Raw genomic sequence first — 24759 nt, forward strand, 5'->3', positions numbered from 1 at the left:
CACATGAAACCTCTCCGAATTCACCTGTACCTGCGGGGGATTATCCACTAGCTAATCCAGTACCTGTGCAAGAGGCTCTTGCCTTGGCAATCGCGCATGAACCCACACAATTGTACATCAGTCAAATGAAAAGCCCTCTTGTGGGGCATCACATAACTGCACATAAGGGAGAGAGCCCTCTTCTGGGGCATCACATAACTGCACGTAAGAGAGAGAGAGAGAGAGAGAGAGAGAGAGAGAGCAGTGTGTAGCGTGCAGGGCATCACGTGTGTAGCGTGCAGGGCATCACTCCTGGCACCACACTGTACATAGAGGGAAAGGAAGCACTCCATAGCTCTTAACCAGTGACAGTTCTTCAAAAATGAGGCCTCCCAGCTTATAATTCAGCGCTACCTCTTCCTTTGTGAGGCAAGTTCACAGAAATGTGCCACTTGGCGCATTTACAAGCATTTTCCTATTTCGGGTTTGCCGCCTAAAAATCTCCCAACTGGTTGCCCAGTTGACTTCACGACAGAGTTGTTAAATGTTCCCCTAGTCATACTGGAGATAATGACGCGAACACATTTCATGGCCCAAAATAGCAGTTCCCTAATTTTTAGGAGATGCTTCCGTTGGGCTCCCACTAGTCATCTGACCATCTATCGTCATTGGGACCGCATCCAAAAGTGCAATGTGGCCCAACTATCGGATACTTTCTCTTGGTAGTCCCACCTTGACTTATGCCTTTATTGAGTTCACTTCCTAGTATCCACCAACTTGCTAAGTGTGACGGGGGGACCTACATGATCTTGCTCTGAGCCTAGACATCCTCTTACTATACGAATTCCAGTGCCGACCACTTCCCGTTTGCGGATGAAACTATCGTTCACATTGGCCATACAATGTCCAACCGTTTGCTTCTTCAAAAAGAGGGTCTCAAAAATAAAACAAAAATCATTGGAAAGAAACCAACAACTAAGGTTAACAATTGCCACGTCCTCGTGACATAGTTAACAGCTGCCACGTCCTCGTGACAGCCACTCTAGCTGAGATATATAAGCCCTCTTCTTTTGTCGCACTAGCCGACGAAAGACAATCCGTGGTTGTCTATGTGTGGTGATACCCATGATCACCTCCCTCTGCAATCTGATCCTCGTCTCTCTATACTCCTCGTCATACCAATTGTTCTGAGGCATGCTCCCAGAACATTTCCGTGTAGGCTGGATGTGGGGATATGCCTCTGATGCTGCATCATGAAGCGTCTCTATATGAGCTCATCTAGTGGTCGTCCTGGCTCCTGAGCGCATAGCTTCCTGTATATCTCATCCGTGTACACGAAATCCATCTCCTTCATGAAGGTATACCAGCCGTGTGTGTGGAGACATCTTCTAGTGGAGCTGTGCTGAACTAAACGTGAGAGTGAAAGACAAGATAGCATGATCAACTACTACTCCAACTGGCCTAGTGTTAGGAGCAGCTATGGTGGGTGCCACCTTGGTGTAGCCATGGCGTGCAGGTGCAAGGCAAGGAGGGTGAACAAAAGCGAGAGAGAGCAGAGAGAGGGGGGGGGTGGAGATAACGTTGAAGAGAGTAGATTCCAAAATGCTGGCTATAATCTGCCCAAATTGGAATAAATGAATACAAGGGGCGCAAGGGTCCCTATATAGGATCCTTCGCACTAGACCGACCCACATAAAAAAACCCCACGAGTCTATAATAGAGGGATGCCCATAAAACTGCCACATCACTTATAATAATAAGTGATAAACTAGAAAGTGACAAGATTTGGTCACCTACCAACACAAATCTGAGATAGAGACTTTGACCCAGGGAAATCCTAGGAACACGGGTCCTGCCTCATATAAGCTACCGGGTGAGCACATACATGGCTTGTATAGCCCGAAATAGTACGTCTACCTCAAATACGGACGGCACAGCCACAAAACAGCCCTCACTCCCTAATCTCCTCCTGGGAGATATTTGAGCCACCACCGTACAGAAGATGAAACTTCAATAGGATCATGCCAGTCTCTCTATGGAATTGTGACATTCTCTATGAAGTCGTTGCATATGGCTATAACTGACTGTTTCTTATAAAGAGTTCAAAGGCAAGATAGACCTATTTTAGTACGTTTGTTTAGCTACATCTTGGGTCTCAGGAGGTGCAGCTTTGTGAATGTCATCAAGCAGTTAAGGGGAACAAGCACTACTTTTGATGTCCTATCTAAAGCAACTTGCTAGAATGCCCCTGTGCTTATGACAAGTCAAAATTAAATCCCTGTGATAAAATTAAAAGCTTCACAGAAACATTTTACTGCTCTATTTCACAACCAAACAAGAGACATGCTTTAGGATGGCTGGTATGCAGTAAGCATCAAAAACCCATAACACATTATCTACTGGAGCAAAGTACTAATAGGATTGCAATAAATGACACTGGTTCTGGTTCACATTGCTTCAACAGCTTTCTTTAGAAAAAGGCTGAAAGACTGTACAAGAGCTTACCCATGAGTTCGGGAAGCCATTCGGAGGGGTTGATCCTTCATACAAGCATCGTTGACCTCGCTTACAGCGAGTCAAATAGACAGACATGAGGTGTTCTGCCATATCCTGTAAAACATAAATCCATTGTAAAAAAATAGAAGATTAAATGAAGAAGACTGAGTTTCAACAATGAGGATCTAAGGTGAAAACTTCTCATCATGTGCTTTTGTTGATCTTATGAGAAGACTTTGCTTTTTAAAACAATCCAAGAGCTTCTCCTGAAGAAGTAAGAAATCTCTCCAGCCACCCCTCTTCCAAAAGCCCCTTTAGCCCTCTTTTGGCATTTAGAAAATAAGATACCAAGCCTGAAGCCCAATAAGAAAACTGCCTACCAAGTATCTCCTCCATAAATAGTCTAAGAGTATCGTAAGAAAGGGATGAAGGATAACTCTAAGAGTAGGGGTTTGGCCACCATCAAACGGTAGCTTACCCTTGGGCCTCACCCAAAAGAATACAAAGGCTCCTCCCTCTCTCTATAGATGAGACCAGGTAATTTGATTGTAGCTGCAAGTTCCTCGCCCAAGCCAAAGAGGCCCATGTGGACATCCTCATCCACACACGGACATCCTTTCACACGATCATCCATACATCATACACACCCCCACACACACTCGTCTGATGGCGAATGATTGAAGAACAACTTGTTGTGAACTACTTTCCATGGGTCCCCTAGGAGAAGAGCTTTGCCTTGTCTATCATATCCCAGGTCATAATGACCCAGGTTTGATCTTGGTTCACCATTGCCAACATGAATTTGGCATGTTGGGCCTCCGCATGAGTTGTTGGGTTGAGTATTCCAATTTTTCCTTGCTCGTTGGGTCTAGCAACCCACTTCCATTTCCCCCACTACCACGATACCACCTCTTTGGAATTGTTATAAGAAATGTTACAAAAGTTTCACAAACTCTTTCCAGATGCACTTGGTCATCTTCAATATTGGGGATAAGAAGGACAAGTATGGCATCATGAAGAAATTGACTACCCTCACTTTACTGTGAAATAGGAATTCTCATCTCTTTTCGTTACCCTGAGCAACCCAAATCATATTTTGGCCTAGTACCCAGAGACTTATAACTTTCCAGGCGAATCAACATTAAGGGATGTAACAGCACAAATGTACAACAAAGAGACTTGACTCTGGCAAGAATACTTCCAGAACAGAAAGACTGTTTTCATCATGTCTGAGCTCAGTAGAAGCCTTCTAGCATAGGCATCCCCTAGCTTGGTGCAACTAGGGAATGAGTGTCATGCCTTTTGCGATACACAAATTTGTCTGGGTGGGAGGGGACAGAAAGACAACTCAAAGAAAGCCTCTAGGCAGAGGCGGAAAGAGTTGACCCCACGACCGAGATTCATATCTATTCATACTTCTTGCGAGCCAATACTAGAAGTTAAATCGCAAAAATCTCTCACTTTTCACGATTCATAATAAATTCTTTAGTCCAAGAATAAAAACTTCAAAAGCAAAACACAGCTTTTAGAGCATGGAAAGGATGAAGAAAAGCTTACAGAGCGATAGATTAATAAATGCCAGATTTCATACCCCTACTACTTCCTCTGGCTGTGGCCGTTGATTCGTTGGTCTGTCACAGAAATTTCTGTATTCCTCTACATCCCTGACAGCATAAGAGCCCACCTACCCAATAATGGTCCATATTTGAATCAAGAAAATCCCAGACTCTTGCATCAAGTTAATGAACTGAACTCTAGGGTGGGAATGCTAGCTGATTGTTTTACAATAATTTAATTACAAGCACAAGGAAAAATTCAGTGGACTCAATACAAACCTCAACATCGCATTTCATCTCATTAGGGCATGGTTTCACTTTATAAAATCTCTGCAATTCAAGAACACTATTAACGCAATAAACTTGATATGTAACCTAGGTATAACGTGCCAACAGTAAACACCGACTGTATCACCTGTCGATAAGGTTTTTCGGGAGTCCTACCAAATCCCTTCACACGGTTGTCCAAAAAAGACCAAAAAAATGAGAAACAAACAAGCTTCACACATAAATAAATGGGAAAGAAAGACATAATTACTCTGCAAAAACAGACAGAAACTACCTGTTCAAAATAGAGAACCCGAGAGCTGTCTGCAAGGACGGTCGCAGGGCAGGTGAGCATCCTGAATACATAAGATTTTGTGATACTTCAAATAGTAACACACCTATTGACACCTGCTGACTTGACTTGAGATAGTCCTAGCAAACAATTTACAACACAAACTCAGAGAGGGCACGTTCTTCCTTACAAGACACGAAAACATAGTTCTTTCAGCAAGTTAAATTGTTGAGCCATGTCAATGAGCATTAAACCTGAGATTGAAATATGCCATTGGATTACGAGTTGCCTGCTCCGTTGAGAACTACAAAAAACAAAGGCCCTATTAATGTTGACTATCAATTGGCTTCATATAAGACAGGACTATTAAAATCCCCTTCCCTTGCTTCCTAGTCAAGCAGACACCTGGGAAATATCTACTGCAGGAATTCAAGAAAGTACAACTAGAAAAAGCAAGCTTGAAGGCAAATGTTGTTACTAAAGAGGAAAGGAAAACATCTCGAAGCACAGTTGCAAGACATGGAGACTAATCAACAAGCTAGAGAGGAACCCCAGAGAGAGCAGCCCTCAAAATTACAATACAACACTACCCAAGGGTACGCAGTTGCCAAAGGTATGTTCTGCAACTATAGTCAAAGGGGTGCTTCCAGCAACTGAGGCGCGAAGAAAGTAGGCAGTTTGTAGAATTACATCAGAGTGGGTACCCGATGATTGGTCAAAAGGAGGACAGGAAGAATGCATTTTGAACTTCATAATTCAAACTGATCTTTTCAAACGAAGGCCGTCCCTTTTGTTGATCTAGGGCAACCCTTATTCATTGAAGTGACACGGAACCTAGAATATTATGATGTTAAAACTTAATGGCGGCCAAGGGAGAGGCAAGCAAAAAAAACGAACGGCTGAGGCCGAGGTTCCCGAGCAAGAGCGAGAGGCTATGCGCGATCTTATTTCTTCTCTAGCATATCGATCCAACACACCACCTGAGCTAGATTCCGAGGGGCTTGCCAGGTCTCTCTCTCTCTCTCTCTCTCTCTCTCTCTCTCTCTCTCTCTCTCTCTCTCTCTCTCTCTCTCTCAGGGTTTGGACTCCTCTCTCTCTTTGTTTTAAAGGGTTCCTCACCACGTTTTTACTGTTTTAAGGGTTTCGAAACTGTTTTTTGGCTGTTTTTAGGGTTTCAAAACTTTTTTTTTTGTTTTTAAGGGTTTCGTCACAATTTTTGCAGTTTTTTAGGGTTTCAAAACTGTTTTTTGCTGTTGTTTTAAGTTTTAACGCCGATTTTCTCTTTTTTTTGTGTTTCACAAGCGTTTCTTGCTGTTTTTTAGGGTTTCTTGTATTTTTTTGTTGTTTTAGTCTCTCTCTCTCTCTCTCTCTCTCTCTCTCTCTCTCTCTCTCTCTCTCTCTCTCTCTCTCTCTCTCTCTCATGGGAAGCATCGTAGAAGTGCCAATGGCTTCCCCACGTGTAATAAGATGCATCCCTTGCCGGCCGCCCACAAAGCCTTTTTCATGCGGACAAGGAAGAGGTGTCGGGGCAACAGAGAAGGAAATGAGAGAATGGAGAAACAAAGAGGAAGAGTGGAGGAAGGAGAGGAGCACTATTCTTCAAAGATGGACCGAAGAAAGAGATGGCATACATAGGAGGATCACTTCGCTCAAGGAGAAAGTGGTCATCCAAGATTCCATCATCCAAAATCTACAAGGTGAGCTTCTTGAAGCCAAAAGTGGGCGACTTGAAGAAGGGGAATTTCAGCCTTCCATGATGGAGGAGCTGAACACAATCAAAGAACAAGTGCGGGTCATCAAGAAGGAGAAGGAAAAGAAGTCATCTTGGGTCGAGGTCATCACCAAGACACAAAAGAAAGTGGAGGCAGCCGAGAAATGGATCGAGGTCGCCAAGAAAGGGAAAGGTAAAGGGGCTTCTTCTACACCTGCCATCATTAACATGACCCTCGAAGAAGAGCAAAGAAGGCGGCTACGTGCCTTGCATGTGAGGGTCATCAGCCTCAAGGATGTCAACAATATTGAAAAAGAGGTCACAAGTCTCATGTCCATGATGGGAATGGAGAAGCCTTTACACACAAAGGCATGGAGGGTGGCCAAGAGGAGTGAAGGCCCAGGAGAGTCCTCAAAGCACAGAGTACTCATACTACGTTTCCCCTCCTTGGAGGGGGAGGAGGAGTTCTTGAAGAAGAGGCCAACCCTCAAGAAGACAAGTATTTTCTGAGTGATGATCTCACCCTCTCGCAACTAGCTCACATGAGAGAGATGATGCCAAAAATTACCGCAACAAGGGAGAAGGGAAAGATTGCCTTCTACAGAGATGGTCGGGTGGTGATTCTAGAGCGACGCTCTACATGACGGTGTGAGACCTATGGGACCATACTGAAGATGGAAGCCTGGAATTGTAATGGATCTACAAATTGGACGTGGATGCTTTCGGGACAGGGACATTATATTCTTCTCAGAGACTCATCAGGCCCCTAGACAGATGATGCCACATGTGACAAGATATAGATGGGAGAGCTTCCTCGACTAACACAAGATCTGAGCATGAGAGCAAAGGATCGAGGGGAGTAGCAGTATTATTCAGAGAGGAGCTACAACCACTTCTACACATTGTATGAAGAGATGATCATGCTAGATACATGTGGGTGAGGCTGAGGGTTGACACACGCCGATTTTTATACATTGCCATATGCTACTTTCCCCCGAGTACATCAATCTATGTGAGCCTAGAGGCCGGTCACCTTTCTCACTCCTAGACAATGACATATGGGAGTTTGCCAAGGATGGAGACATCATCCTCCTAGGGGACTTCAATGCCTACACGGGCAATGCTCAGACAGTCTTCTATGACACTTCAAAGGAGATGCTTAGAGAGCTGGATGTAGGAGATTTGGGGCTTGATTGACATTCGCAAGATAGAGAGCAGACAGAGTATGGGAGACATCTCACGGAGATGGCGACTACACATGGTCTGGCGATACTTAATGGCTTACAATGTTTTCCTAGAGCGGCCGGTTTCACATGCTTTCCCCATAGACATGGGGCCAGCACAGTGGATTGTGTCATGGCACATCCGAGCTTCATCCCCTACATTCGGGACTTCACAGTAGGACCAAGACCAGTGGGTGTAGCAGTGGATCATGCTCTCTTGACACTTTCCGTCTCCTTTCAGTACTGTACAGCCCAGGTATCAGGAGGGAGGCCAGGAAACTACCGTACTATTATGATTGGACACACATTGGCACGGTTGTATGCATATATCCTTGAGTAGCAATTGAGCAGATGAGCAGAGAGAGTGCATACGGACAACGGGACATGCCAGTTTTAGGAGAGGCTTCTCCACTCTTGACCACATTCTGACAGTCAGAGCCATCATTGAGGAGGGTAGGGCACATGGGAGATGGATTTATTGTAGCTTTGTGGATTTCCGCAAAGCATTTGACATGGTAACAGGGGGGCACATCATGCTGGTATGCACAGATGACATCATGGTTTCAAATTCATGGCTTCAAGATGGACAGCTTGCCTCCTTTCGAGTGCTTCCCTTGATGCACCATCGTTGTCCCTTACTCATGTGGAGATTACTGCCAAATCTGACCCAATTGGACACCAAGAGGACATGGATAGAGCCAACACAGAAGTTGGGCATGAAGATGGCTTTCTATAGAGAGCATCTTCTCCAACTCACAAGGAATTTCTATGAAATTGCAATTGCCTAACTCACGGTCAATGCACAACGTTTTCCATGTTTCTTGGTTGAAGTTGTTTCAAGGAAACCCATCAAAGGACATTTATGAAGAAATAGAACCAGAGATCATTGATGAAGCAGAAGTCATGGAACTGGAGCAAATTTTGCTGCATCGGTTCCCCATGGTTCAAAGAAGCAAGCACAACAATACCTTTCGAAGTTCAAAGATCGAGGAACCCACAAGGCAATGTGGGTTGATGAAGCATTTTTCATACATTACCCTAAGTTGTTGGCAAACTACAATGAAGCCATGTACCTCACTACCTGTCACGTGCATATCTAACCCTATGTGTACGTGGACAAGTTCCTACTTCTAGGGTTTAGGTAGCCTAGGAAGTGTTATGGCAACCTTGTGAGCCTGTGCACAGGCCGTACATGTCCAGGCACTTAGAGTAGCTGCATACCCTCTAATTGCACAACCCAGGATCATACGCATCTTGATACAGTACCAAGCATGAGCATTTTCCACCGCATGGTTCCAGTTTTCGACCTCGCGTGTGAAACACCTCTTATAAGTCATTTTATTAAAAGTGACTCCTCTCTCAGGATGTGATATGATTTTTGGCATTAATGGTTTCGTGAGCATAATCCCCAAACTAATTGGAAAGCCAACACTCTCTCTCTCTCACAGTTGATGGAGCACCTCCCGTGGTCCTTTGTTGTGACACGAACTGTAAGCTGCAGCGGAAGTGAATGTTGAACTTTGCTCAAGATGAATGCTCCGAACTGTGCTCCAAGGTTCCTTTTACTTGCGGAAGGGAGAGCCTTCCGTTCCTTTAGTGAGAGAGTGTAATGATCACAAACAAAGTGAATGACACTGTGAATGTAGGTGCTGAGAGAGAGAGAGAGAGAAGAATACGACACCAAACGGTTGTTAAACCCTCCTCCAAGGACCCCCCTCTCTATGACGAGAGAGGACTATGCTATTGATTGCACAAATCAGGTACAATGGTCTAGATGCAATGGACTTGCCGACGATGTCATCGTCGACGAAATTGATGGCGACGACGAGACGGCTGAAATCTGAAAGCGCTAGGGGCTGAAATCTGCAAATCTGCTAACTGCTAAATTCTGACACTGTGTCGGCGCGGACGGCGATGGCGACGACGATGCGCTGAAAACGCAGATGCCTGAAATCTGTGGATAGCAGGCTGAAACTGAAAACGTTGGCTGATCTGACCGGGCAGCAAGGATTTGCTGCGGGTAGGTGAGATCTGCGAGGCTAGGGGCTGGTTTTGCGGTGTCTAACTGGAAACGTTGATGCTAGGGCTGATCTAACGTCGAGAATCTGCAAAATGCTAGAGTAGTCTGCAAACTGCAAAAACACCAGGCTGAGTCTGGGATCTGCAAATACGCCAGGGCTGATCTGGTACTGCTCATGAAAAACGCTAGGCCTGATCTGCTGCCAAAACGCTGGTCTTGATTTGTTGTTGGCTGGAAACGCTGGGTCACCTGCCGGTCTTGCTGAGAAGGTGCATTGTAAGTTGGTGAACTTCTGCTGCCTCTTCTGTCAGAAAGTGCTAGCGCTAGGTTTCTTTTATAGAGCTTAGCAAATTTGCCCTACCCAGTTTCCCAACAAAGTCACTTATTAATAATAAGTGAAAAATGGATAAAATAGGGAAAATAGGTTTTGTGCCCTGTAAAATGCTCATGATGGGTACTGACTGTAATGCTGATGATCATGCTATGTGCAACCAGAGGATATGCAACTACTCGAAGTGCCTGGACATGCACGGCCTGCGCACAGGCTCACAAAGGTGCCAGAACACTTCCTAAGCTAACCTGAACCCTAGACCTGAAGTAGTTTCTCCACATGCACATAGGGTTAGTGCACGTGACATCCCCTCCTTTTCAAAGTGAGGTATTGGTACCGAACTGTATGGCGTCGAGGGAGATCGCCAACAACGTCTTGAATCCTGGGAAGGACTCTTCGCCGGCCCACTTTGATACGTGGGTCGTGCGATACTTGAACTTCATGAAGGTCTGCAATGCTTGCTTCTTTGGGCCGCGTCGAAAGCGACACAAAGTGATCTGTGGTTGCTTCAATGGTCCAACTCCGTCTATGGACGTAGGTCCACCTTCATCAAGAATCTCCTAGGAGAAATTAGAGTCAATGTCTATTGAACTAGTTTCTGGCTTATGTTTGATTTTGCAAGCGTAATACGTTTCGACAATTTTTACTGACTCCTGAAGTAGCATTGTACGAATTCCGCGATATGCGCTGGCAGCTTTTGAGGCGCCAATTTTTGAACCAGATGCTTTTAAGCCTGAAGCTTTTCATGTAATTGCTTTTGAGAAGGCCCAGAGCCTATAAGTATGTAACCAAGGCCTCTCTTCTCTCAGATTTGCCTGGGAGCACTGAGCAAAGAGGACCCTCGAAATTTGTACTTTGCTCAATTATTAATATAAAATAAATACCGAAAGGAGCGCCACGCTTTGGGGCCAATACCTCTGAGCACGGAACTATGTCGAGCTGTGTCGTCTCTATTAAATTGTGATAAGATTCTGTTAAGTGGATTTTAAGCATTTTCTTACATGTCGTGCTAGATTCCCAACTTGGGGTGTCCAAGTCTGTTACACTCTTGGTCTTCTTTCTAGAATTCGAAGCAACAAGTGCTTCTAGAGGGGGATTTCTTCCCTTCTTGAAGCAAAGGATGTTCCATGTTTTTTCATTTTCCATCTAAGGGTGGAAGTTCCAATTTCGACTTCAGTTGACTCTTGTTCTTCCAGTGTGCAGTTCAGGTGCATGTTACACTGCATGTGTTGGAGTTTTCTTTGACGGGCAAAGGGGGATACTTTTATCTCCAGAACCACTTCTTGTTTGATCATCCGAATTCCCTGGATGAGGTTTAGAGGTGGAGCATGTGGTGCCAGACCCTTAGCCAACAATGACAACAGTTTGAGGAGGTTTGGTTGGAGTGTGGACCCTCCCTTTCTCCATGTTTTCTCCTCTCCCTGGTGGTAGTGTGGCCCTATAGATTTGGTCACTCCTTTGCCCTTTCGTGAGCTTGTCAGTACCAGTTGTGGAACAGTTTACGGCTTCTTGTGAGCTTGTCAGTACAAGTCGTGGGAACAATTTACGACTTCCCTTGAAGAGAGATGTTTTGTGAAAAAAGATCTCCAAGTAGTGAAACAAGGTCATCTACAGTAGACAAAGACACTACCTTTGATTAAGTAGCATTATTCAATGTATATGCTTCTGTGAATATTCGAAATATGTCTACATAAACAAAAAGAGAGAGAAAGGGCAATCCAAATACTGCCATCAACCTCGCACGGCACAAGTCAAAAAAAAACGGAGCACTAGAAAAAGACCTGCCAAGCAAAAAAACACCACCCCCCATCTATTCTTAACAAGGTGAGATCCCATTGTGGCCTTCTATATCAAGAATAGAATTGCGGAGGGGTGCATTTTGAGAATGCGTAATTTTCATCTAACTAATTTTCTTTGCAAATTTGACACTATTACAAAGAGGAGATGAGGATAGGTTTGATATGCGTTGCTATACCTATTGACCGATCATGCTGAGTATTTTGGTATATTTGCCTGATAAAGGGATTTGCTACCAAAGTTGGAGCTAAATGGGTAAAGCAAGAGGATGGAGCAAGAGGCTAGTGTGGCACGCTCATCTTGCTTTCCCTTGAAGAATAACTAAACAATGGTCTATATAAGAGCGATCCGGATCCTTATAATGGGTTAATGTTGCTTTTCCTTAAAAAATAATTAAACAAAGGTCTATATAAGAACGATCCCCATCCTAATAATGGGTGTAGCCCTTGTACTATGTAGGCATTTGTCACATCATCCTTAACTTTTTAACAAAGCATAGAGTTGTTTCACTTGATCTACATTTAAATCCAAAAGCACTAGTTATCTTTCATAATAGCTAACATATATTTCTCTTTGTTGTCCTCTTCGTTTGAACTTGAGTCTTAAGTGTACCACTGTCACCAGCGTGTGACTACTATCTATCCTTTTTGTTGATTTCTTTCTTATTATTTATTTACTTTCACTTTTTGGAAACACCCCTCGGGAAATCTAACTGCCCTGCATTGCATAGCTAGTGTGGAACTGTTCAGAGGGAGTCCACGCCTGAGGGCAAGAGAGCACTAAGGTTGGACAAGGACTATGGTTAGCCAAAGTGGGGTCATTGACTAGCCAAAGTGGAATCCTTTGCTACATAGGCTACATTTCAATTTTTGATGTGGCTGCAGTGTACAAAGAGGGTCAGATGACCTAGAAAGATACAATGGCAGATGACCTAGAAAGATACAATGGCAGCATCTCCTAAAATTTAGGGGACTGCTATTTTGGGACCTGAAAATGTGTTTGCGTCATTACCTCCGGAATGACAAGGGGAACATTTTATTACTCTGCCGTGAAGTCAACTCGGCAACCGGTCGGGAGATTTTTAGGCGGCAAACCGAAACGGGAAATAGGCTGTAAATGTGCCAAGTGGCACATTTCTGTGCACTTTCCTCATGCATGAAGAAGTGGCGCTGAATTTGAAGGAGGGAGGGGCTCATTTGCAGTTTTTGTCACAGGTTAAGAGCTATGGAGTGCTTCCTTTCCCTCTTATGTACAGTGCGGTGCTAGGAGTGATGCCCTGCATGCTACACATTGCCCTCTCTCTCCCCCATGGCAGTATGTTATGCCCCTCTAGTGGGCTTTTCAATTGACCAATGTACAGTTGTGTGGATTCATGCGCGATTGCCGAAGCCTCTTGCACAGGTACTGGATTAGCTAGCAGCTAATCCCCCGCAGGTACAGGTGAATTCGGAGCCTCTTGCACAGGTACTGGATTAGCTAGCGGCTAATCCCCCGCAGGTACAAGTGAATTCGAAGAGGTTTCACGCCAGAAATCTCGTCCGATTCAAAGGGCAAGTAGCCCTACAGGTGTGGGAGCTCGAGGACTTGCTACGGATGCGACCAGGAAACGGAGCCCGAAACAGTAAATTACAGCCTGCTGTGTATTTTTGCAGGTTTAGGGTTTTGGCCCTAAACGGACCCTAATACCCCTAGGAGGTTCGAGGACGCGAGGGGACCGTTGTACAAGTGATCTGGCGCATTTTCGGGGCTGAAAACAGAGAATTCAGCGTGCTGCAGATTCTCGCCAGCTTTTGCAAAGTGCCCGTATGCGTCGGGAAAGTCATTCAATGCGTAAGAATACTGACTGTTAAGGGTCCTAGTACAGTTATGCTGTCGAAATCAGACCGGAACAGTTGAAATTCAGCCAAGCTTGTGCAAGGCAGCTTGTAGAGAACCACAACGTTTATTCCCTCTTTTAAACAATAAAGAAATACCGAAAGGGGCACCTAAGTTAGGGGCCAATCCGGTGTCGGTCTTCTCATACAGGTGCATTCTAGCAACCTGTATCCCTTTCCCCTTTGTTGTGTCTTGAAAGTACAGGTAAAGTGGGCGACAAATTAAATGGGTGAACTGTGAAAGCAAATAAGGTTTAAGTCTAAAGTCTACCTCCCTTTTTGAAAGTACAGGCCGGTTTCATGGTTCCATCGCCAGGATTAAATCACTTTTTCCCATAAAAGTGAGCCTTGGTCAGGTTGGGCTTGAAGACACAGGGGATCATAGACCAGACACAGGAAATTGCAATTATGGCTAACACACCAGATGATGTGATTGAAGAGGTTTCCTCTTCGCAAGGTCAACAGACACATGAAGTGGGTGAGTCTTCAAGACCACCACAGACGGATGATGATATATTCAGGACCCAGTTGGCTACTGCTGTGGCTATGTTCACACAAGTAATGCAGAACCCGAGGTTTTTAGCCTTTCTGCAACCTCCTCTTCCATCTCAGCAACTTGGGTCACTGTATCATATTCAAAAGCCTGTTAAGGCTCGAACACAGGTGATTCATACTGCACAGTCAATGGAAACACCTGTACACTTGACGGAGAACATGCAGTCTCCACAACATGTGCCTAAGGTGCAAGAACAGGTGGCTGAGATGCCAGTCTTTCAAGCTGTACCAATTCAGCCAGCCACTTTTCAGCAGCCTATTGGCAAGGAAGGAACCTACAGGCTATGCAACAAGTCTTCCCTCCACCTTCACTACACCCTGGCTATTTTGGAGGTGGATCAGTATTCCAGAGCATGGCTGGTCATGCACCTCGAAATCAGTTTTACACACCAGGAACAGTGTTCGGGGGTACTCAAACAATGATGCCTAACCCCATGTATGGTGTCACAGGCATGCTACCAGGGTTTCAAAGGACTCAGGGCCAATTTTGGATTCCACACGCAAATTTTGGTATGGCTGGAATTACAAATCAGCAGCCAAATATGGAATTTCCAGGTCAACTTAATTGCGGTCAGGGAACACAAATGAACCCTAACAGTGTTCCCATGTTTCACTCACTTCCCTATGACAATTTAACGCCGCTGGAGAGGCCAACTCCGTGCAAAGGTGGCGGCAAAGGTGTGACTTTCACGATCTTTACAGGGTTTGATGACAGGAACAAGGCTCTCTCATTCCTCCAGCAGTTTGACAAGGCCTATGCAGGGGGAAACTTTACAGAGGCTTCAAAGGTCCGCAAGGCAGCCACTTTCTTGACAGGGAATGCGGGACAATGGTGGACAACTTTATTGCTTCAAGGGCAAGCTCCGTCCACATGGATTTACTTCAAGCAGATTTTTGCAACAGCATGGTTATTTGATGACTTTGAAGCACATGTCATGACAGAATGGCACCAGCTTAATGCTGCTACTTGCAAGAATCTGGATGACTACAATCGGAAGTTTTGGAAAGCTCTACTTCCAGTAACTTCCTATAGGTTTGTGCCATTGACAGAACATATTGAAAAATACTGTTGTGGCGTACCCAAAGGATTGAGAAAGTACTGCACGAAGACCAAAGTCACTACTTTGACGCAGCTCATCGAGGTAGTTAACGCTGGCAATGGTTTGCTCAAGGGAGAAGATTGTGAATTTAATATTGGCGTCAAGGAAGGATCAGCCAAGAAAAATTCAGCGAAGAAGTATGTTCCCAAGGAGGTTCCTAGAGTAACTCAGGAGCCCGCCAACGCAAGGAAAGACAAAGCTACGGCTGAATCAGAAAAGGGACCAGCAAAGAAATGGAAAATACGTTTTCCTCGCAAATCGGAAGAGCAAAAGAAGGTCCTGAGGTCAAAGAACAAATGCTTTATCTCTGAGCAGCCTGGCCACATTGCTTACAACTGTCCTACAAAGAAAAGGCCAACTGATTCTGAAGACAAGGAGGACGGGAAAGGAAAGAAGCCCATGGCTGGTCTAGTGCCAGATATGGTGGGCGACAAGCCAAATTCAGATGCAAGTGAGCTTTGCAGAGCATGGGGAAAGGTCAGGGATCAAACAGTGCTTATCTTCTTTGATCCAGGTGCCAAAGCCAACTTCATTTCCCCAGAATTGGCTTCAAAGTTGGGAATCAGACCTGAAGAGATGGGGTATACAGCAGAGGCAGGTTTGGCATGTCCTGGCCATACAGAGGCTGTGACACCCATCATTGGAAAGTTGCGCCTACATATCTAGTCCTATGTAGATGCTGAAGAATTTTACATCATGCCACTGGACGGATGTGATGTGTTGTTAGGTATTCCTTGGTTGTTTCGTGTACAGGGAATCATGGATGCCTACAACAAAAAGATCACTGTACAGAGCAGGGGAAAGACTCACATTCTGGATGTAAAGCGTAAAGGGGAGTCTATTCCCACTATATCAGCTTCTGCTATTACTTCTGTAATGAAAATGCATCTTTCTGCGTACTTGGTTTTTGCACGTGAAGTGTCAGATTGTGATGAATCAAATTTATCTGTGCTAGATAAAGAAAGGTCAATGTTTTTACAACAGTATGGTGACTGTTTTTCCGATTCATTACCGTCTCAATTACCGCCAGAGAGACCCGAGGACCATGCGATAGATTTGGTGCCAGGCAGTAGCCCACCAAATAAGCCTCCGTACAGGGTTAGTGCGGCTCGGCAGAAAGAGATAATGAGCCAAGTACAGGAGCTGTTAGAAAAGGGGCTGATTCAGCCCATTTTATCCCCATTCTGTTCTCCAGTGTTGTTGGTGCAAAAAAAGGATGGCTCATGGCGTATGTGCATCGACTACCGTGCACTGAACAAGAATACCATCAAGAATAGGTTCCCTATACCTAGAATTGACGATATTCTCGACAAATTAGAAGAAGCAGCTATGTTTAGCAGGATAGATCTAAAGAGTGGGTACCATCAGATCCGCATTAGATCAGAGGATGTGCACAAGACTGCTTTTAGAACAACGTTTGGCCTTTACGAATTTTTAGTGATGCGCTTTGGTCTCACAAATGCTCCTGCTACGGTCAATAGGACCATGGACAGAATTTTCCGTCCACACCAGCAATTTGTTGGTACATTCTTTGATGACATGATAGTCTACTCAAATAATGAAGAGGAGCATAGGCATCACTTGGCCATGGTGTTCAAAGAGCTACGCAGTCATAGGTTGCTCATCCATGCAAAGAAAAGTGAATTTTTTCTAGAAGAGATTCACTTTCTGGGACACATTGTCTCAAAGGATGTTGTCAGAATGGATCCTGCAAAAGTTGAAGCGATCAAGTCATGGCCAGATTTGAAGACGGTGCATGATGTCCGAAGTTTCTTGGGACTATGCTCCTATTATACAGAAGGTTTATCCGAAATTTCGCTGAGATTGCTTCACCTTTACATGCTCTTCATAAGAAGGCAGTCACCTTTAGATGGACACAGAAAGAGATTTCAGCTTTTAATCTCTTAAAGGAAAAGATGACTTCAAATCCAGTCATTGTGTTGCCAGATCTTAGGAAGTCATTTGTGGTCCAGTGTGACGCCTGTGGTAGTAGCATTGGTGCAGTGCTATGCAAGATGGCAGGGTAGTAGCCTATGAGAGCAGAATTTTGCAAGGGCCAGAGATGACCATGCAGGTCTATCACAAAGAGTTATTGGCTGTGATTCATGCACTCTTAAGTTGGAAATAATACCTGCTAGGTGCAGATTTCTTTGTCCAAACGGACCATCAGACCTTGCGATACTTCTTGACACAGACAAAGTTATCTGAGAAGCATATGCGATGGGCAAATATCTTGTCCATGTTCCATTTTCAGATTGTGCATGTGGAAGGCAAGAAGAACGTTGTGGCTGATGCCTTGTCAAGGAAGCCACAAATTTCAGCTGTGTCAATTCCTTATCATCATCAACTTGATGATACGAGGGAACAGTATGCAAATGATGAAGATTTTGCAAGGGTCTTCGAGCAGCTAATGGATGGACAACGTCATGAACACTATCTTCTTAAAGACGGGTTCATGATGATGCATGGCAGATTGTGTCACAAAGCCATTGCGACGCAAAGTTATGGAAGAGAGTCATGTCCCGCCGTATGCAAGGCATCGTGGTATCGATGCTACAGTTAAAGCGGTTGAGACATTCTTCTATTGGCCTACATTGAGAAGGGATGTGGATGCCTTTGTGCGAGAATGCCTAATTTGCCAGAAGGTCAAGTTTGACAAGCAAAAGGCACCAGGGTTATTGCAACCACTACCTATTCCAGATAAACCATGGGAAAGTATTGCTATGGATTTTATCTTTGATCTTCTGAGAACGCAGACAGGAAACGATGGTATTTGGACCATCATTTGCAGATTCAGCAAGCAGGCTCATTTTATTCCTGTCAGGAAGAAGATAAAGCCAGATCAGATGGCACGCTTGTTTATGAGCAATATTTTCAAGTATCATGGCATGCCACAGTCGATTGTTAGCGACCGTGATCCACGCATGACAAGTTTGTTCTGGAGAGGCTTGTTTGAGAATATGGGCACCACGCTCAAATTCTCTTCGTCATTTCATCCTCAAACAAATGGGCAGTCAAAAGAGGCAAATTCTACTCTCCTAGATCTGCTGAAGTGCTATGTGTCAGAGCATAAAGGAAAGTGGGAGCAGTATTTGCCATTGGTGGAGTATGCATACAATAATACAGTGCATTCATCAACTGGCAAGGCACCTTTTGAGATAGTTGAAGGTGGCAAGAAAGTTCCTCCCATACTGCATACAAAGGACAAGATATTTGAACCAGATCTTCACCCACGACTTCATCCACTAAAGGTACTTCGCTCGAAGTAACAGCACCTTTCATAAGTATGTTCAGGACATGGATGAAATGTACAAGAAGGTCAAAGTGGCCTTAGAAAAGACTCGGGCAAAGCAAAAGAAAGCAGCTGATCGTCACCGTCGTGAAGTGGTATTTTCACTTGGTGATTGGGTGCTTCTAGGCTTTGAAAAGGCAAGGTTAAAGAAGATGAAGGGCAAGGAAAGACTGTTTCCAAAGCTCACCATGCGTTACTATGGGCCTTTTCAAGTGTGCGACATAATCAGTGATGTTGCATAGAGGCTGAAATTGTCTGACACTTGGAAGATTCACAATGCGTTTCATGTGAGTCTTCTCAGACCCTATGTGGGTGATGTGCCACAGGATATGCCAGCTGAAGATCAGCCAGCCGGAAGTCCAGGAACTTGACGAGATCTTGGTCCCGGAACAAATTTTGGCACATAAAGAAAGAAAAGTGAAAGGCAAGGTTGCTAGGCGTTACTTGGTAATGTTCAGAAACTATCCACCAATGGATGCTAAGTGGATGGAAGAAGGTGAACTTGCAGAGTCACCAACTGTGTTATCACTTTACCTTGAAGCCTTCGATTTGCAACCTACCTTGACCCCTTGAGTTTCAAAGCTACATGGATTGTCAATGTGACAATGGCTTCTGAAAGAAATGATGTACATGGTATTTAAAGTGAGCTCAAATGAAATACCTGTCACATGAATGTTAGAGCTGTATAGATTGTCAATTTGGCAATTGCTCTTATGGAATGTCCAAAACTTTGGTTAGTGCTATAGAAGTGAGTATTTCTTGTTAGTTTGTTAAGGATACAGTAATTGCTTCTATTAAAAGGTACATGTGTAACTGCATTCTTGAATTGTCGGGTTGGGTATGCTCGAAAGTGTTACTGGGCCCAACGTGTACTATAAGACAGTGGCAAAATGTGTAGCTACCATTTTGTCATTGGAAAGTTAGTGACTCAAAGCAATGGTAGAGTGCGAAGCTACCACTATGTCATTGGGACAGGGTTCACACGCAGGCAATACATGTGTCGACGAGGTGTTGAATACACCAGGGTTGACAATCAACATGTATGTGTCGTACATGTGTCGACAGGTGTTGAATACATCAGTGTTTACTGTGAGCATGTACGACATAGATGCAAATGAGGACATTTGAGATTTCAAGAGGGGGGTATGTCCCCAGCGTGTGACTACTATCTATCCTTTTTGTTGATTTCTTTCTTATTATTTATTTACTTTCACTTTTTGGAAACACCCCTCGGGAAATCTAACTGCCCTGCATTGCATAGCTAGTGTAGAACTGTTCAGAGGGAGTCCAGACCTGAGAGCAAGAGAGCACTAAGGTTGGACAAGGACTATGGTTAGCCAAAGTGGGGTGGGTCATTGACTAGCCAAAGTGGAATCCTTTGCTACATAGGCTACATTTCAGTTTTTGATGTGGCTACTGTGTACAAAGAGGGTCAGATGACCTAGAAAGATACAATGGCAGCATCCCCTAAAATTTAGGGAACTGCTATTTTGGGACCTGAAAATGTGTTTGCGTCATTACCTCCGGAATGACAAGGGGAACATTTTATTACTCTGCCGTGAAGTCAACTGGGTAACCGGTTGGGAGATTTTTAGGCGACAACCCCGAAACGGGAAATAGGTTGTAAATGTGCCAAGTGGCACATTTCTATGCAGTTTCCTCATGCACGAAGAAGTGGCGTTGAATTTGAAGGAGGGAGGGGCTCATTTGCAGTTTTTGTCACAAGTTAAGAGCTATGGCGTGCTTCCTTTCCCTCTTATGTACAGTGCGGTGCCAGGAGTGATGCCCTACACGCTACGCACTGCCCTCTCTCTCCCCTATGGCAGTATGTTATGCCCCTCTAGTGGGCTTTTCAATTGACCAATGTACAGTTGTGTGGGTTCATGCGCGATTGCCGAGGCAAGAGCCTCTTGCACACGTACTGGATTAGCTAGCGGCTAATCCCCCGTAGGTACAGGTGAATTCGGAGAGGTTTCACGCCAGAAATCTCGTCCGATTCAAAGGGCAAGTAGCCCTACATGTGCGGGAGCTCGAGGACTTGCTACGGATGCGACTGGCACGCGAAACGGAGCCCGACACAGTAAATTACAGCCTGCTGTGTATTTTTGCAGGTTTAGGGTTTTGGCCCAAAACGGCCCCTAATACCCCCCCTAGGAGGTTCGGGGACGCGAGGGGACCGCTGTACAAGTGATCTAGCGCATTTTCGGGGCTGAGAACAGAGAATTCAACGTGCTGCAGATTCTCGCCAGGTTTTGCAAAGTGCCCGTATGCGTCGGGAAAGTCATTCAATGCGTGGGAATACTGACTGTGAAGGGTCCTAGTACAGTTATGCTGCCGAAATCGGGCCGGAACAGTTGAAATTCAGCCAAGCTTGTGCGGGGCAGCTTGTAGAGAACCACAGCGTTTATTCCCTCTTTTAAACAATAAAGAAATACCGAAAGGGGCGCCTAAGTTAGGGGCCAATCTGGTGTCGATCTCATACAGGTGCATTCTAGCAGCTTGTATCCCTTTCCCCTTTGTTGTGTCTTGAAAGTACAGGTAAAGTGGGTGACAAATTAAATGGGTGAACGCAAATAAGGTTTAAGTCTAAAGTCTACCGCCCTTTTTGAAAGTACAGGCCGGTTTCAACCACTCTATATTCATCTCACTACTTTGATCTTCTTGTTTCTACTTACAATACCTCATAGTTACAATGAATCAATTGAGCTTCACCACAGTACTGCACACAGTAGAGTTGAATCCTTAGAGGAAGATTTTGCTTCAAACCATTCCATCCACTAACTGGTAGCTTGCCTAGGTGGCCATATCTGAAAACAACAAAGAGGGATGTCACGTGCACATCTAACCCTATGTGCATGTGGACAAGCTACTTCAGGTCTAGGGTTCAAGTCAGCTTAGGAAGTGTTCTGGCACCTTTGTGAGTTTGTTCGCAGACCGTGCATGTCCAGACACTTAGAGTAGTTGCATTTCCTCTTGTTGCACACAGCATGATCATCAGATTACAGTCAGTACACAAGCATTTTACAGTGCATAGAACCCATTTTTCCTATTGTAGCCATTTTTCACTTATTATCATTAAGTGACTTTGTTGGGAAACTGGATAGGGCAATTTTGCAAGGGACTATTTAAGAAACCTAGCGCTAGCACTTCCTGGCAAAAGAGGCAGCAGGAGTCCAACTCACAGGCACCTTCTCAACAAGACCGGCAGAAGCCTAGCGTTTTCAGCCATCAAGAAGCCTAGCGTTTTCAATGATTGCAAATCAGCCCCAGCGTTTTGCAGATTGCAAATCAGCTTGGCGTTAGCAAATTCCCTAGCGTTTTTGCAGACAACAAATCAACCTAGCGTTTTTGCGATTGCAGACCAACATCAGCGTTTTGAAGATTCCCGCCGACAGAACCATCCCTAGCATCAGCGTTTTCAGTTCTCAGCACTTGGACTCCGCTACAGCAGCCCCAAACCTTGCAGATCTCACCTTTCCGCAGCAGATCCTCACCGCACGGTCAGATCCGCCAGCGTTTGCAGATTCAGCCCACTATTCGCAAATTTCAGATCTGCGTTTTCAGCGCATCGCCATCGCGTCGTCATCATCGCTGTCGTCACCGACATAGAGTCAGAATTCAGAAGATAGCAGATTTGCAGAATTCAGCCCCTAGCATTTTCAATTTTCAGCCCGTCTCATCGTCGTCATCATCGTCATCGTCATTGTCATCGTCATCGTCGTCGACATCGACGTCGACGTCCTCAGCAAGACCATTGCATTTAGACCATTGTAGAGATTTGTGCAATCAATAGCATAGACCTCTCTTGCCATAGAGAGTGGGGCCCTTGGAGGAGGATTTGACAACATTCTGGTGTCGTATTCTTCTCTCTCTATCTCTCAGTCTCAGCACCTTCATTCACAGTGTTTATCCACTTTGTTTGTGATCATTTGCACTCTCTCACTAAAGGAACGGAGATCTGTGCAATCAATAGCATAGACCTCTCTCGCCATAGAGAGTGGGGCCCTTGGAGGAGGAACATTCTGGTGTCGTATTCTTCTCTCTCTATCTCTCAGTCTCAGCACCTTCATTCACAGTGTTTATCCACTTTGTTTGTGATCATTTGCACTCTCTCACTAAAGGAACAGAAGGCTATCCCTTCCAAAAGTAAAAGGAACCCTTGAGCACAGTTCGGAGCACTCATCTAGAGCAAAGTTCAACATTCACTTCTGCTACACCTTACATTGGTATCAGAGCTTTGGCAATGTTTCTGTATCACTCAAGGAAAGAACCACAGAAATTTTTTTGCTTGTTGCGATCACACGTAACCCAAGTCCACTTGGGCGTGTTGATTCCTAATCGTGTTTTTGAAGAGTGACAAGAAACCCAAGAAAGAAGGGCTTGTCCAGCCACCCCGTGTTCCTCTTTTCACTCATTGAGAGCGGACCGTGCACTTAGCGGCCGACCAATCGACGTGAGGTGGAAAAAAGCAACCTTGGTGTGAGCGCAAGGCCGCCAAGGGGTGCACCCGCAGGGAAGAGTAGAGCTTGGGTGAGAGAAGATCCTTCTCTAACACGGATTGCAAGCTAAAGAAAGAACCTCAAGACCCACAAGAACCCAAGTTCCTCGTGCACTTCAGAACCCAAGATCTCCGTGTATGGTCATCACCCGAAGTGGAATGGATACTTTGCATGAGGGTGATGAGCATGGAGGTGGTGAAGAAGAATTTTCCCCACCAAGAGGTTTTTCCGACCCTCCCTCTTTCCCGTCTACGCCACGGTTTGCACCAAATCCTATGGAGGTTTTGGCCAAGTCGATGATGGATATGACGTTACAACAAGAGTGATCGCGAGCGCGAGCAAGCGCGCTTGGCGGCCGAAGAAAGAAGGGTAGCCATCGAGCGTGAGCGTGAGCAAGCGCGCATGACGGCCGAAGAAAGACGAGCGGCCTTGGAATTAGAACATGAGGCGCAAAGAGACCAACGCATGCAAGAGTTGGTCCTACAGGTTCTCACCTCGAAGTTCGAGCCACTCAAGGATGTGGGCGAATCATCAAGTAGTTGAGAAGCGGATTCCAACAACCCCGTCATGAAGAAGTTGACATTTAGTAAGTATGATGGTAAGATAGTGCTAATGTTCTTCATTCTTGGTTGCATCAATTTAATACTTATTTTGCAACAACTAAGAAGACAGGGAATAGCAAAGTTTTGACGGCAGCCATGTATCTTGCCGATGATGCCATTAATTGGTATCAAGCGCCTGAAAATGTGTTTGCGTCATTACCTCCGGAATGACAAGGAGAACATTTTCTTACTCTGCCGTGAAGTCAATTGGGCAACCGGTTGGGAGATTTTTAGGCGGCAACCCCGAAACGGAAAAATGCTTGTAAATGTGCCAAGTGGCACCTTCTAGTGCACTTTCCTCATGCAACAAGAAGAGGCGCTGAATTTTAAGCTGGGAAAGGCTCATTTTCAGATTTTGTCCCCAGGTTAAGAGCTATGGAGTGCTTCCTTTCCCTCCTATGTACAGTGCGGTGCCAGGAGTGATGCCCTGCACGCTACGCACTGCCCTCTCTCTCCCCTATGGCACTATGATATGCCCCTCTAGTGGGCTTTTCAATTGCCCAATGTACAGTTGTGTGGGTTCATGCGCGATTGCCGAGGCAAGAGCCTCTTGCACAGGTATTGGATTAGCTAGCGGCTAATCCCCCGCAGGTACAGGTGAATTCGGAGAGGTTTCACGTCAGAAATCTCGTCCGATTCAAAGGGAAAGTAGCCCTACACGTGCCGGAGCTCGAGGACTTGCTACGGATGCGACCGGCACGCGAAACGGAGTCCGAAACAGTAAATTACAGCCTGCTGTGTATTTTTGCAGGTTTAGGGTTTTGGCCCTAAACGGTCCCTAATACCCCTAGGAGGTTCGAGGACGCGAGGGGACCGCTGTACAAGTGATCTCGCGCATTTTCGGGGCTGAAAACAGAGAATTCAGCATGCTGCAGATTCTCGCCAGCTTTTGCAAAGTGCCCGTATGCGTCGGGAAAGTCATTCAATGCGTAAGAATACTGACTGTTAAGGGTCCTAGTACAGTTATGCTGTCGAAATCAGACCGGAACAGTTGAAATTCAGCCAAGCTTGTGCAGGGCAGCTTGTAGAGAACCACAACGTTTATTCCCTCTTTTAAACAATAAAGAAATACCGAAAGGGGCACCTAAGTTAGGGGCCAATCCGGTGTCGGTCTTCTCATACAGGTGCATTCTAGCAGCCTGTATCCCTCTCCCCTTTGTTGTGT

General features: G+C 45.2%; 1 protein-coding gene across 4 annotated transcripts in view; it reads right to left on the reverse strand.

Moving 5' to 3' along the window:
• LOC147418237 (chromophore lyase CRL, chloroplastic-like) overlaps positions 1-24759 on the reverse strand; it is a 57730-nt gene that overhangs the window by 22143 nt on the left and 10828 nt on the right. For all 4 annotated transcript variants that reach the window (XM_086507485.1, XM_086507488.1, XM_086507487.1 and 1 more), the window contains exons 2-7: positions 4845-4894; positions 4594-4654; positions 4447-4482; positions 4311-4361; positions 4067-4159; positions 2485-2589 (exon numbers count right to left, since the gene is read on the reverse strand). In XM_086507485.1, coding sequence (XP_086363611.1) covers positions 2485-2589; positions 4067-4159; positions 4311-4361; positions 4447-4482; positions 4594-4654; positions 4845-4894 — 396 coding nt within the window. The remainder of the gene's footprint in view (positions 1-2484; positions 2590-4066; positions 4160-4310; positions 4362-4446; positions 4483-4593; positions 4655-4844; positions 4895-24759) is intronic.

The sequence above is a fragment of the Adiantum capillus-veneris genome, chromosome 30 (assembly GCF_014529385.1).
Source record: "Adiantum capillus-veneris isolate H3 chromosome 30, ASM1452938v2, whole genome shotgun sequence".
NCBI classification, from domain to species: domain Eukaryota; kingdom Viridiplantae; phylum Streptophyta; class Polypodiopsida; order Polypodiales; family Pteridaceae; genus Adiantum; species Adiantum capillus-veneris.